General features: G+C 31.7%; 1 protein-coding gene across 1 annotated transcript; it reads right to left on the reverse strand.

Moving 5' to 3' along the window:
• Positions 1-803: 803 nt before the first annotated feature.
• LOC104714806 (long chain acyl-CoA synthetase 3) lies at positions 804-5,426 on the reverse strand. Its single transcript, XM_010432273.3, has 17 exons — positions 5,057-5,426; positions 4,374-4,437; positions 4,191-4,280; positions 4,018-4,074; positions 3,815-3,863; positions 3,638-3,714; positions 3,407-3,446; positions 3,220-3,314; positions 2,976-3,143; positions 2,774-2,884; positions 2,603-2,690; positions 2,463-2,529; positions 2,302-2,377; positions 1,708-2,211; positions 1,453-1,635; positions 1,249-1,368; positions 804-1,081 (listed from the first exon to the last, which is right to left on the reverse strand). Exons 1-17 carry the CDS (start codon positions 5,209-5,211, stop codon positions 1,043-1,045), a joined length of 1,983 nt encoding a protein of 660 aa, XP_010430575.1. The 5' UTR covers positions 5,212-5,426; the 3' UTR covers positions 804-1,042.
• Between the last annotated feature and the right edge of the window lie 7,994 nt (positions 5,427-13,420).

The raw sequence follows: 13,420 nt of genomic DNA on the forward strand, positions 1-13,420 counted from the left end.
CAAATGATTAAACCGAAATTGAAATACAATTAAATAGCTAAACCGAGTGATTAAACTGAAATAGTTAAACCGAGTGATTAAATACGATTACAGTCAAAGTTCGTAAACTCAACCGGCGTTGACATCGTCGCTCTTCCTTCGCCGAACATTTCTGGTTTAGTGGACCCGAAAGACCACGTGGTGACCAAGATAGGAGTCATTAGAGCATTATTAGTCATCGATACTCTTAAAGATACTCATAATTAAAAATAGAATAATAATCAAAAAGCAAACAAAAAAGTGAGAAGCGATTCTCTAGGAAGTATTTTAAGAATCGTTCCTCTTACATAAGCCAATGTATGATTGGTCAATTTTCTTTTTACACATTTATGATTTAAATATATAATAATATTTAATTAAAATAATTAAAATATATTATTTTGAGTAACGATGAGCGTTACTGCCAGTATTGATGGTCTTATGGCATTATGCGTGAAGCCGTTCCAGCCCTCCGATCAAAGATCGCTGCCATGCATCAAAAGCCAACGGCAATGATATCGACTTGCTCGGCACAGATGCGTTATGTCTCGGAGCGGAACTAAACATGTTGACTTATGTGTTTATCGCTTCCAACGCGCGTTATCTCGGTGTTTCCATATATTATCCAACTTTGGACAAAGATATCAAAGAAGACCTCTCTTTTCTACAATGTGTTGTAGTAGATCATCACTTATAACGTTTTTCCCCAAGTTGTTTATATTTTCTTCAATGTTGTAAGTAGTTAGTTACACCGAATCTATCTATTTACCAATGAGTCGAGGATATATCAGTAAATGTAATTATAAATAACTTGAAAATTATATACATTGTGGCTTATACACACAGATACAATGGAAATACAAATACACAAAACATGAGGAGAATGTTAACTACAAAATAAGACATGCATATTTCTTTGCTTACAAGCAAGCAAAAAAAAAAGAAAAGAAAAAAGACTAAGCCTGAGAATTGTCCAACAACTTCCTTTCTTCACACTCTGGCTGCGGAACAGAGTATAGAAGCTTCACTTCTTTGCCTTGTTATACATTTCATCGATCTCTTTCTGCGTAGAGAAGAACAGCTAGAGTAAGCGGTTTTTAGGTTAAGATACATAATTCGATTATGCAGACACCAAAACATCATCAAGCCAAAGAGGTAATTTAAGGTTGTAACTATGTAGCCTTGAATGTGCTGTAATGTGAAAATAAAGGGATGAGACTTTGAATTTACCTGATAGTACTTGAGAAGCTGAGGCCTTTTCTTCTTGTAAGAAGGTGTGATGAGATCTCTTTCCATGTCAAATGGGACTGTGTCCAGATGAACACCTTTGATCAGCTCAAATCCCTTCAGCTGTAAGGCAAAATACCCAAAATTTTATTAGTTAAAAAACAAACAAGTATTAAGAAGATTAATGAACAACTATTATATTTTAACCTTCTTGTCTTTGGCTACTCTGTTGAATTCTCCAAGTATAAACTCTTTAGTCTTTGGGTTTTGACAGATAGACTCAAAATCTCCTGAAACATTGTGTTCTTTAGCCCAATGTTCGATCTGTATCTGGCTTGGACATACCACAGCCACTAAGTAAGACTCATAGCTGTTTCCATATACCCATATCTGCACAATGTTCATTAGTTAGTTAAAAATTCTTATTTAACGGTATATTATAGTTATCTTCTCAACTAATACCGATTCAATGGCGGCTACGTGGCTATAAATGTTCTCCAGGTTCTCAACCGCAACGTATTCTCCTTGTGAGAGTTTAAAGATGTTCTTCTTACGGTCGATGATTTTCAAGGCTCCATCTGGTTGCCACTCACCAACATCACCAGTGTGAAGCCATCCATCAATGAGGACTTCTTGAGTGAGATCTTCACGTTTGTAATATCCTGAGAACAATGTCTTTCCTCTGATGCAAACCTCTCCACGCGGCTTGCTTGCAAGAGCGTCGTAACCCATCTCTGGAACTGACTCGAGCCTTATGTCAACGTTTGGAACGGGTGGACCAACCGTTCCAAGCATTGCAAGCTCATTTGGAATTGACACAAATGTCCCACCACAACTCTCTGTTAGACCGTATCCTTGCAAAACATGAGCACATGCGACAACTCGAAGGAAAGATTCAATGTGAGCTGCAAGAGGAGCTGCTCCTGAGAGGATCAGACGCACGTTTCCTCCCAATCCTTCTTTAACCTAAAACAGTTTTGTTCAATCGTTCAAGATTTGGTTTAGTTCTAACAATCCAAAGGTTCAGGATCCAGAGAGTGTAGAGTTTAATGTCACCTTTTTAAATACAACTTTGTCAGCAAGAGGAGATGCTTGTGTATGAGTCTTTCCTTTCTCCATGTTTTTTTGTTTGCTGTTCAAGTTACCAAAAAGGTTTTAGAAACAGAGATTAAAATTTTCTAAAACTGTGGATTCTGATCTAAATATGATACACTTACTGGTTAAATGCAAAGTTGAATAATGTCTTCTTTATGAGTCCACCATCAGAAAGTTTCTGCTGAAGACCTGAAAATTAATATAAACAGTTGAGAAGAATTCATTCAAAATATATTTTTAACTAGTCTTGCAAAGTATTCACCGTTGTATATTCTCTCTAGCACGCGAGGAACAGCGCAGAAAACAGTCGGTTTTAATGCAGCAATGTCTTCTATCAATATCTTCACATCCTGATGAAGAAACAGATTATGAATTATTAGCCTCTTATGAACAGATTCTATAGACAAAACAAACAGATCCTGATGTAACTTACCCCTCGCCAGAATCCGATAGAGGCTGCTTCATAAATAAACAGCTCCTCAATCACACGATCGAAGATATGAGCCAGAGGTAGATATGATAGGTAAACATCTTTACTGGTTAACTGTAACATTTTCCACAATAGAAACAAGAAATTTATTAGTATAATGATGTATTCTTGGAGTAGTGTGATGATGTAAACAAGAATAAGTTACCTCTTCATTGATAGTTTTAAGCAATTTTCTAACACCTTCAAGGAGATGAATAATGCTCTCATTTGTAAGCAAGACTCCTTTAGGATCACCAGTTGTTCCACTTGTATACATGATGGTGCAAACATCGTTTCTTTTCTTCTCTGGTAATTCATATTCTTTACCCTCACCCTACATTTATATGTTCAGGATTTAAATTGTTATATATGATGTTACTTATAGTAGAATACAAATATGATTCTCTTACTAGCTTCAAGAATTGGTCCCATGAGTATATTGTTAATCCAAGTCTCTCAGCTTCTGCTCTTTGCTCACTTGTAACCTCACCAAAGCTCACAATATCTGTTGCAAGAAGAAAAATAAAACAGAACTTGTTTCATTCACTGGACATTTTTATTAATTACAATCAAACAAAAGAATAATAGCTTACTTACTCTTCAAATATTTAGTTGAATTTGGAGCTGTCTTTAATAACTGAAACATAAAAAGAACGTTGATTTAGTGGTTAGAAAGCCCATATATTTGCAGTAAGAGGCAAAGTAATATAAGTCAGTCCACTCAACGTCAAGTTAGTCTTGAATTGAAACATAACATTAAGCTAATGATCAAGAACAATTTCACATATAATTACAAATTGCATAACATTTGTCTCTGATAAGATTTACCTCAGAGATCTTTTTCTCCTCAGAAAAAGCAAGTGAGACCTCAGCATGACAAATGATGAACTCTATTGCTCCAGCACCTATTAAATGCATCATCAATCCAAACTATTATACATACATGACTTCAATTATATCTGAAAATAAATAATCCATAGAAAAGACAAATGTTACATTACACACCTAGAGTGTCATATAAAGGTACACAGTAGAGTCCATGAGCATTGCAAGCCTGAAATAAATAAATAAATAAAAGATGAAAATTCGAGAAATACTTTAAATGATTAAAAGTAGTGAACGTGGAAAAGGTGGTATATATAATTCATCACCAATACCATATACTATAATTTATGGTAATCAAAATATGATGTTGACGCTCATATTACCTCCATGCTTATGATCCATTCAGGACTGTTGGCACCATAAATACCGCACTTTTCTCCCTGCTCCACCAATCATTTAATTGTAATTAATATACATACTGTTGAAAATCTTAGATGAAATTTCACTATCTTTGGTGCTAAATCAAAAACAATAATGTGTTTAGAACACTAATTACTTTTCCAACTCCAATAGTTCTGATAGAGTTTCCAAGCTTGATCACTACATCATATACTTCTTTGTAGGTTTGCCATACATATTTCCCAGCCTGTACTCAATAAAAAAAAACAAACAAATTGTGTTACTAATTAATTTCTGGTTAAGTTGGATAATAATAATAATTAAGTTGCTGATTACTTACTTTTCCATCAACGATTTCTCTACGACCAAGCATAGGATTATTTGGAGACTTCTCCACAGACAGACTGTATAATATTCAAAACATATAGCATTCACATAAGAGGTTACACAATCAATAATGTCCTTTTGTTATTAATAGCCATGAACAGAGAGGCACGGAATAAAGCAACAGTTCTTGGATAAGTTCTCAGATCTTAGATGCAATGAAATCATTTCAAGACAATTGCATTCATTGATGGTTGCTCTCGGATCTTCATATGAAAGTCAAGTAAAAAAATAATCATAGTCGCCGTTGCAATAATTTGACTATTCTAAAACAAAAACGAACAAAATATCAAATGTTGAATTGTTGAACTTTCACATATTTTTGTTCATTTACAAAAATCAAGCAAATTAAAACCTCCCCAAACGCAAAGTACTCTTTCCTCCATATTTTTTCAGCAATATGAAAAGCTTGGAACCCACGAAAAGAAAGCCTAGAAACAACGTTTACAAAAAAAAAAAAAGAAACAAACACACAAAAAAAATCACTATTCATTAGTGAATTATAATCCAATAAACTCCATTAATCAGAAAAAATAAAATTTATGAATAAAAATTAGTGAAGATATAGTTTGATATAGTTTCTCTCTTAATTAATTTGTAAGACGATCGAGAACAAAAAGTAAGAGATATATATCTAACCGGAAAATATCCCATGCACTGACGAGATCATCGGCCGGTTCAGGAAAACCATCTTTAGCGTAGATACTCCGGTAAACCGGACCGACAGATGGAGTTCCTCCATCAACACCTTCCTTTCCCTTCTCAACCTCTATGATGTATCGACTCGTCGCCATTACTTTTGCGTATCTGTGTCTTTTATGTGTTTTGATCGTTCGTTGATTTTTAAAGGTGCAGAGCAACTAGAGATACAAATTTAAAAATGGCGTGTGAATGTTATAAAGAGGAAAACCAAAAATGATTTGATAGACACGAGGGTTGCTGACCAGTCCTCCATATTGGGGTGATAGTATATTTATAAGTAATTTATATCTTGTTTTACTTTTTCCCTTCAATAAAAAGCTTATAGTATTATTATTATTAGATTTTTTTATCTATTTATATTTTAATCAATTGACAGAACCAATATAGTTGGACCAACCAAAAAGAAGAAATATAATAAATTCTTTAAAACAGTTTAGTTTTATAATTAAAAAAAATAAAGAAAAATTAATTGTAAAAATAATTGATTAAAATAAAATAAAAATAAAAATGTGGAAACTTTCATATATATATATATATACTGGATCTTTTTATCATTGTTCTACTTCTTTTAGGATATACTGTAAACATTGGATCAATTAGTTAATGGTGTACATGCTCACATATTTCTAATAATCCGATCCAGCTAGACCTCTTAATTAGTAATTCAGTACTATATATAAGAAAAATTAACAGAATGTTTAAATGGAATTCCTAAATTACCAGGTTCTTTTGACAGCACACAAGTGCAAGGTCGTCGCTTATAATTAATATTGAGATTTGACTTTCATAGAACAGTAAGATTATATTGCTATCCGAATATTATAGAGGCCAATATATGACATTTTTAAAAATAATCAATATACAAATAAATATCATACATAGTGGTTAACCATAACCATATCCAAAGTCCAAACTCCAAACTCCAAACCCTTGTTGACCATGTTTTGATTTATGAAACTAAGACAAAATGTTGCCAATATCTGGAAGCCGCATGAGATTAAGTAATGAAACAATTTGGTCTGATTTTTCTTTTAGTTAAAGATTCAAGATGTATGAGCAAAACAAAAATATGATAGAGACATGAATTCATGCAACTAAAGATTATGTTTCAATGTGTCACAAATTCTATTTTATATTATTCATTGGCTAATTTATTTTCATAACTTTCTTAAATTGTTTTGTCTTTTTGTTTTTTTTTTTAAACGGATCTTAAAATTTATACTATAGTATATGTTTTATTGTAACATGAGTATTTTAAAATTTTGCATATCCTTATCCTTATGAAGTAGATCCAGTATCATGGTCATCTGATAAGAAATCCTGATTTGTTCCCACACCACCATTATGTTCATTAGTTGTTAGTTGAACCATAAAAAAAGTTACGAACTTATATTGAGAATCTTGGCATTTTTCGTGGACAACATTTCAGGATATAAAGTTAGTAACGAAATTTATAGATAGGGGCCACTATCATTAATTCACTATTTCCGTCACGTCGCATTTGGATTAGTTTGTACTTCGTACCTGAAACAACCCGCCCCTTTTTTTTTCTTTTTAATAATTAAATACAAGATATAATTAAGTATCTCATACTACTTAATTAAACAAACCAACCCACACACGGTAACCAACCAATAATAAACCAACATCCAATTACATGCACAGCGGAAACATATCAATAATACAAAACCAATACAATAACACTTCTATCCATTCTATCCAGCAACCTAACATATCTCTATCCAAGGTTCCATCCTAAACAATATAACAAAGACCAACAACACACAAACGAGACTCTAGTTCATCCTCCTCCTCATCGCCATGATTCCACGTCACATACCTGCACACCACAAACAACAATTGAGATGCGTAAGTATTATCATAAATACTTAGTGAGGTCGTCCTCCCATCTACTGGGTTATACACACAAGCATATGAGACCCTCAAGTTTAAGCAAAACAAACAACACACAACAATACATCAAACCAGGGAATCAAGTCTCGACTGAGACCAGTGTCGACCGATGCCTCAAGGTGTCGATCGATGCTACAAACAATGGTGTCGACCGATGCTAAACAGTGTCGACCGATGCCACTCCAAACGGTGTCGACCGATGCTTCCTAGTGTCGATCGATGCCTCCTCTGCAGACACGATCTGCGCGAAACCGAACATCGAACTCTCCTTCCCAATCATCTCGAATCCGTCTCAAACTCACCCAATTACCTCAGAAATCACTGGGAATCACAAAAACAACGAACCCAAGCAACAAAACAACACAAACAGCAAAGAAAACACACAAACAAGAGAGATCTCATGCTTAGATCAACCATGGTCAAGCACTCACCTCAAGAACAGGAAGATTGGATTGAGAAACGTGGAAAACAACACCTCCAGAAGCTCCCCCTTCGTTTCCAGCAACAACTAACCCTCCTACAGCCTCAGATCTCTCCAAAAACCCCAAGAACAAACCCAGAAAGTCACATAAACGTTTTCTCTCTTTTCTCTCTTTCTCTTTCTCTCAAAAGCGGCGACTACCAACAAAATAACACGACCTAGGTTCGTTTTCCCCTTTTACACACGATTTAGGGATTTTAATTGAACCAAACCGAACCAATCGACAATTAAATCAAACCCGACCAAACCGGAAAAACATGGTGTCGATCGATGCCACCAAGGGTGTCGATCGACACCCACACCAAATTTACAAAAATTGGTTCGCGGATGTTACAATTTCAATTGGTGGCAACTTGTCCTGTGGGAAAGTTGTTAAAGGGTGGGGACCAGGGTTCGAGGAACGCCTGGCGCACCAATAACCTACTGGTGGATGTGGATTTCCACAGTGATGGGTTAGGATCGATGCCCTGCAGGGCCAGCTTGGGGTCCGTTTGGGCGGCTAGCAGTGAGACTAGCGGGCTAGCAGTGAGGCTAGTGGGATCCACGGGACGGGTTGTCATATAAAAATCGATTTTTTTTATGGTAGTCGCCCTCTAAACTACATGTCTAAAATGTGTGTATGTGCGCGCGATTCAGTTTCCATTTCTATGGAAACCTTACATTACATAGTCACGGTCACTATGTTACTTTTTATAAACAAGCATATATTGAGTTGAGTATATTATTGACTAATCAAGAAAACTAATAATATATCCATAGATTTGTTCTTCATGTTTAGTCTGACACAAGTTCAGAGTTCTAGTTATATAGTAATATCCAAGTTAATTAAAAGTTATCAACAAATCAAAACTTGTTTGTTTTAAGGCAAATGAAATTTGAACTAAATTAAGAACGAACGTCCGTACGAAAAGGACTAAACGAAAATTAGTTTTGATTTCGTCACTAATTAAAGTATTTCCTTAATTTCATAAATGCAACCAAAGTTATACGACAGCTTATTTGGCGTTTTGGTCTTTATCTGAGTTTCATACAGTTGACTTTGAATTCTTCTACACGAAAAATTCCGAGCCTTTTGTTTTTAACAAAGAACAAAGTCGTATTCTTTTGAATGTGTCAAACCACATCCTTAAGATTCTTGCTACATTTTCAAACACTACAAGTCGTTATAGATAAGACATAAAGGGAGGGGCCGGGCCGGGGGTGGTAATCCTTTAACCAAAAACCAAAAAAAAAAGGGAGCAATTAATTTTTGATACATTCAAAAACTAACAGCTTTGAAAATTTGGAAGCTTTATACGAACAAACACGAAAGACACCAAATCGTGTATTTACGTGTTCTTGATTTGTCTATCCTGATTCTCATGTATTATACATTCGATTTTATAAAATACATGTTATATAATTGGGAGATTTTTATAAATACACCAAATCTTATAAGAAATTTGAAAGCTACACTTAATATTATAGTTATTTGAGAACTACATATTTTGAAATGAAAATGGACAGGAATACCCTTATTATTAAACAAATTTAATACTTAAATAAAAACAATAAAAACTTAATTTATATTTAAAAATAATTCAACTTTAAAAATAAATTAGTTTTAAAAATTGTTAAATTCAGAATAAATTATTTAATAAATAAAAATTATAACGAAAATATATTTATTGTATTTTAAATAATTATTAAAACAATCAATTTTTGATCTTAAAATTTTGAATTAAAAAAAAAATATATATATTTTTGCTGATATTATTTAGATTTAAATTTATTTAAAAATAAATATTTCAAGATTACAACTTATAAAGATATATATATATATATATATATATAGATATTATCAATGTTTTAGACTTATTTTTATCAATATTGATTTATTTATAATGTTGACTTTTTGAACAATCGTTTTATTTTTGACTTCTGTTGACTTAGTTATCTTGGTCATCAACTTCTATTAAAACAGTTGACTTATGTTATGACTAGTGGATTTATAACACCATCGATTTTTTTAACAATTGACTTTTTTTTTTGTTCATCGATTTATATTTGTTTTATGTTGATTTGTTTATTTTTTGTTGACTTATTACATTCTACATTGATTTATTAACAAGGTCGATATTTTGAATGGTTGACTTAAGTTTAATTTTTGTCGACTTATTTATTTTTCCATCGATTTATTTTAAAACTGTCGACTTTTTTTCTGTTTGATTATTTTTTTACATAATCGACTTTTGATGATGTTGACTTATTTGTTTTGTTTGTTGATTTATATTTTTTTACCGTCGATTTGTTTGGTCTTAGTAGACTTATTTCATTTTAAGTTGAATTATTAATATGATTGACTTTTTGAACTGTCGACTTATATTTTATTCCTGCTGATTTATGTTTTTTCGTTATTGACTTATATTAAAAAGTTGACTTGTTTTTTTATTATTGATTTGTTACCTAGTCGATTTTTTTGAACTGTTGATTTTTTTTTTTAAATCACAATTTTATTATTTTATTAAACCTAACAATTTTCAAAATAAACTAAAATATATAATTATTTTCAAAACTTTTTTATTAGATGAAAAAATTTGAAGAATTATTAGTGAATTATATTTATTTACAACTAATATTATCTAAACGATTTACTAAAAATAAATGGAAAAAATAATTCTAATTAATTTGATTTTAGTTTTATATAATAAAATTTTAAAATTAAATTACTAAATAATTATTAATGAATCATATATTTATTTAAAATTAAATTACTAAATAATTTTTTCAAATGAATTAATTTAATTATATTGTATTTAGTTTTAATTAATTTGTAATTGAGGACAAAATAGTCATTTAGTTCAATACATAAGGTACATTTCAAAGACTTAAAAAATTTAGTATATATTTCAAATTTCCTATTAAGTTTAAGGTATGTATTCAAATTTTTCCTATATAATTTCAGTAATTAGTTTAAAAGGATAGTTTTTAGTTCTAGTCATACTATTTGCAACCATTAAATTGTAAAATTGTATAATTGTGAAAGCCAAATAAGTATGTATATATAACAGATTAACATAGTCATTACGTAAAAAGTAATGTATTTATAAAATTATTTGTTAGTGTAGTGTAGACCAATTTACTGAATTGGTAATTTAACATTCTATATAGTTGAACGAAAAATAACATGAATCACACAAGCAGTTCCACAATTTTACAAATTATCAAGTAAGGACATCAATTAATCTCAATAATGTTGTGCCAGTTTACATCATTTGTATCATACAATTTGTATGGGTTATTAGTTCTGATGTAATATCATTGTTATGTGGGTCATTGATATTTCACAATATAGGCTTTAGTTTAGGCCCAAAGATTACATTGTAGCCCATTAGATTCATTTAATTGGTCACAGCGGTAAATTACTAAATTATACGATTGCGGCTTTGGATACGTTTACGTATGTCGCCATGCGCTGTGTCCAACTTGAAATGCAACTTACATTTTCTGTCGTCAAACCGAACCAAATTGATGATACTAAGGTTGGTTTTCAGTTTCGGTTGTATAAGTCAAACCAATCAACTAGGGGTGATTTGGTGTATGTACTTGATCCCAGTTTATAGTTTCCAATTCCAACTAAACCAAATCCGAGTAATGACAATCTGTAAACTGAACATCATATTATACCTAACAAAATCGGAGATGAATTAAAAACCTAAGCTGAAAGAGAAATGTAGCGCATGTTATGTTTGATAATCAAATCTAAAACTAAGATTTCTTAAATACGGTATATAGTATTCACAATATGTATGACACCAGGCTATTTAATTCTGAAATAGACATCGTATTAGATAAAAATAAAATACCATTAGAATTGATTCAATTTTAGCTAACTTTAAACTAAAGAACAAGTTCAAGATAACGACAGACAATAGCAAATGGAGGCTATTTGATTTCAACTCTTATGAAAATCTCAGTAGAAGCCCGCATTAGACAGATGGAGGCTACTAATGATTTCAACTCTAGTCTAACATAAAAGAGATAAGCAACGACCATAAAAGAACAAGGTAGTCAAGATAACAGAGATTCAACAAGTGGAACAACTTAAGAAAACGAAACAAGTGGAACAGCCATATTTCTTCATTACTCTCACTCATACTTCACCTTCTTCTTCTTTTTGCTACTACTGATGACAGCGGGAGGATCACACAAACGCAGGCCAGCCCAGTCCAACTGCAATTGTTTATCAGCCACATTATGGTCTCTGACTCTCACTATAAATAGGAGTTGTGTAATGCACTATTTTTGATCAAAGAACTTATATGTGTCATTCTTATTACCATTCTGTTCATTAGTTGTTAGTTGAACCATAAAAGAAGTTACGAACTTATATAGAGAACCTTGGCATTTTTCGTGGATATAAAGTTAGTAACGAAATTTATAGATAGGGGCCACTATCATTAATTCACTATTTCCGTCACGTAGCATTTGGATTAGTTTGTACTTCGTACCTAACAAGGCAATCGAAGTTTAAATCAACGACGGACCACGCTCTTATTAAGATTACTTTATTGTTTACTTTACATCAATTGATCCATATACATGAAACTAGTCGCCCTCTAAACTACATGTCTAAAATGTGTATATGTGCGCGCGATCGTATTTCCATTTTTATGGAAACCTTACATTACATTACATAGTCACGGTCACTATGTTACTTTTTATAAACAAGCATATATTGAGTTGAGTATATTATTGACTAATCAAGAAAACTAATAATATATCCATAGCTTTGTTCTTCATGTTTAGTCTGACACAAGTTCAGAGTTCTAGTTATATAGTAATATCCAAGTTAATTAAAAGTTATCAACAAATCAAAACTTGTTTGTTTTAAGGCAAATGAAATTTGAACTAAATTAAGAACGAACGTCCGTACGAAAAGAACTAAACGAAAATTATAGAGTTTTGATTTACAATCCTTTAACTAAAAACCACAAGAAAAGAAAAGGGAGCAATTAATTTTTGATACATTCAAAAACTAACAGATTTTGAAATTTTGGAAGCTTTATACGAACTAACACGAAAGATACCAAATCGTGTATTTAAGTGTTCTTGATTTGTCTATCCTGGTTTTCATGTGTTATACATTCGATTTTATAAAATACTTGAATACATGTTATGTAATTTCAACAATTAGTTTAAAAGGTTAGTTTTTAGTTCTAGTCATACTATTTGCAACCATTAAATTGTAAAATCGTATGATCATGAAAGCCAAATAAGTATGTATATAACAGATTAACATAGTCATTACGTAAAAAAAAAGTAATGTATATATAATATTATTTGTTAGTGTGGACTATTTTACTGAATATGTAATTTAACATTCTATATAGTTGAAAGAAAAAAGTAACATGAATCACAAGCAGTTAGACAATTTTACAAATGATCAAGTAAGGACATCAATCAATCTCAATAATGTTGTGCCAATTTACATCATTTGTATCATACAATTTGTATGGGTTAGTTCTGATGTAATATCATTAAACTGAACATCATATAGATTCTCTTGTAGCCCATTAGATTCTCTTAATTGGTCACAGCGAGTAATGACAATCTGTAAACTGAACATCATATATACCTAACAAAATTGGAGATGCATTTAAAACCTAAGCTGAAAGAGTAATGTAGCGCATGTTATGTTTGATAATCAAATCTAAAACTAAGATTTATTAAATACAGAATATAGAATATAGTATTCACGATATGTATGACATCAGGCTATTAATTTACACAATAATGTCACGAAAGTCATACCTAAAATCTGGCACTTGTCTCCCGACATTTCATTAATTTCCGGTGAATATTATACTTATACTAATATTTGTTTTGTGCAAAAAAAAAAACAAGAAATTATTTTGTCATCTACT

The sequence above is a fragment of the Camelina sativa genome, chromosome 9 (genome assembly GCF_030686135.1).
Source record: "Camelina sativa cultivar CO46 ecotype springtype chromosome 9, ASM3068613v1".
Lineage (NCBI taxonomy): Eukaryota > Viridiplantae > Streptophyta > Magnoliopsida > Brassicales > Brassicaceae > Camelina > Camelina sativa.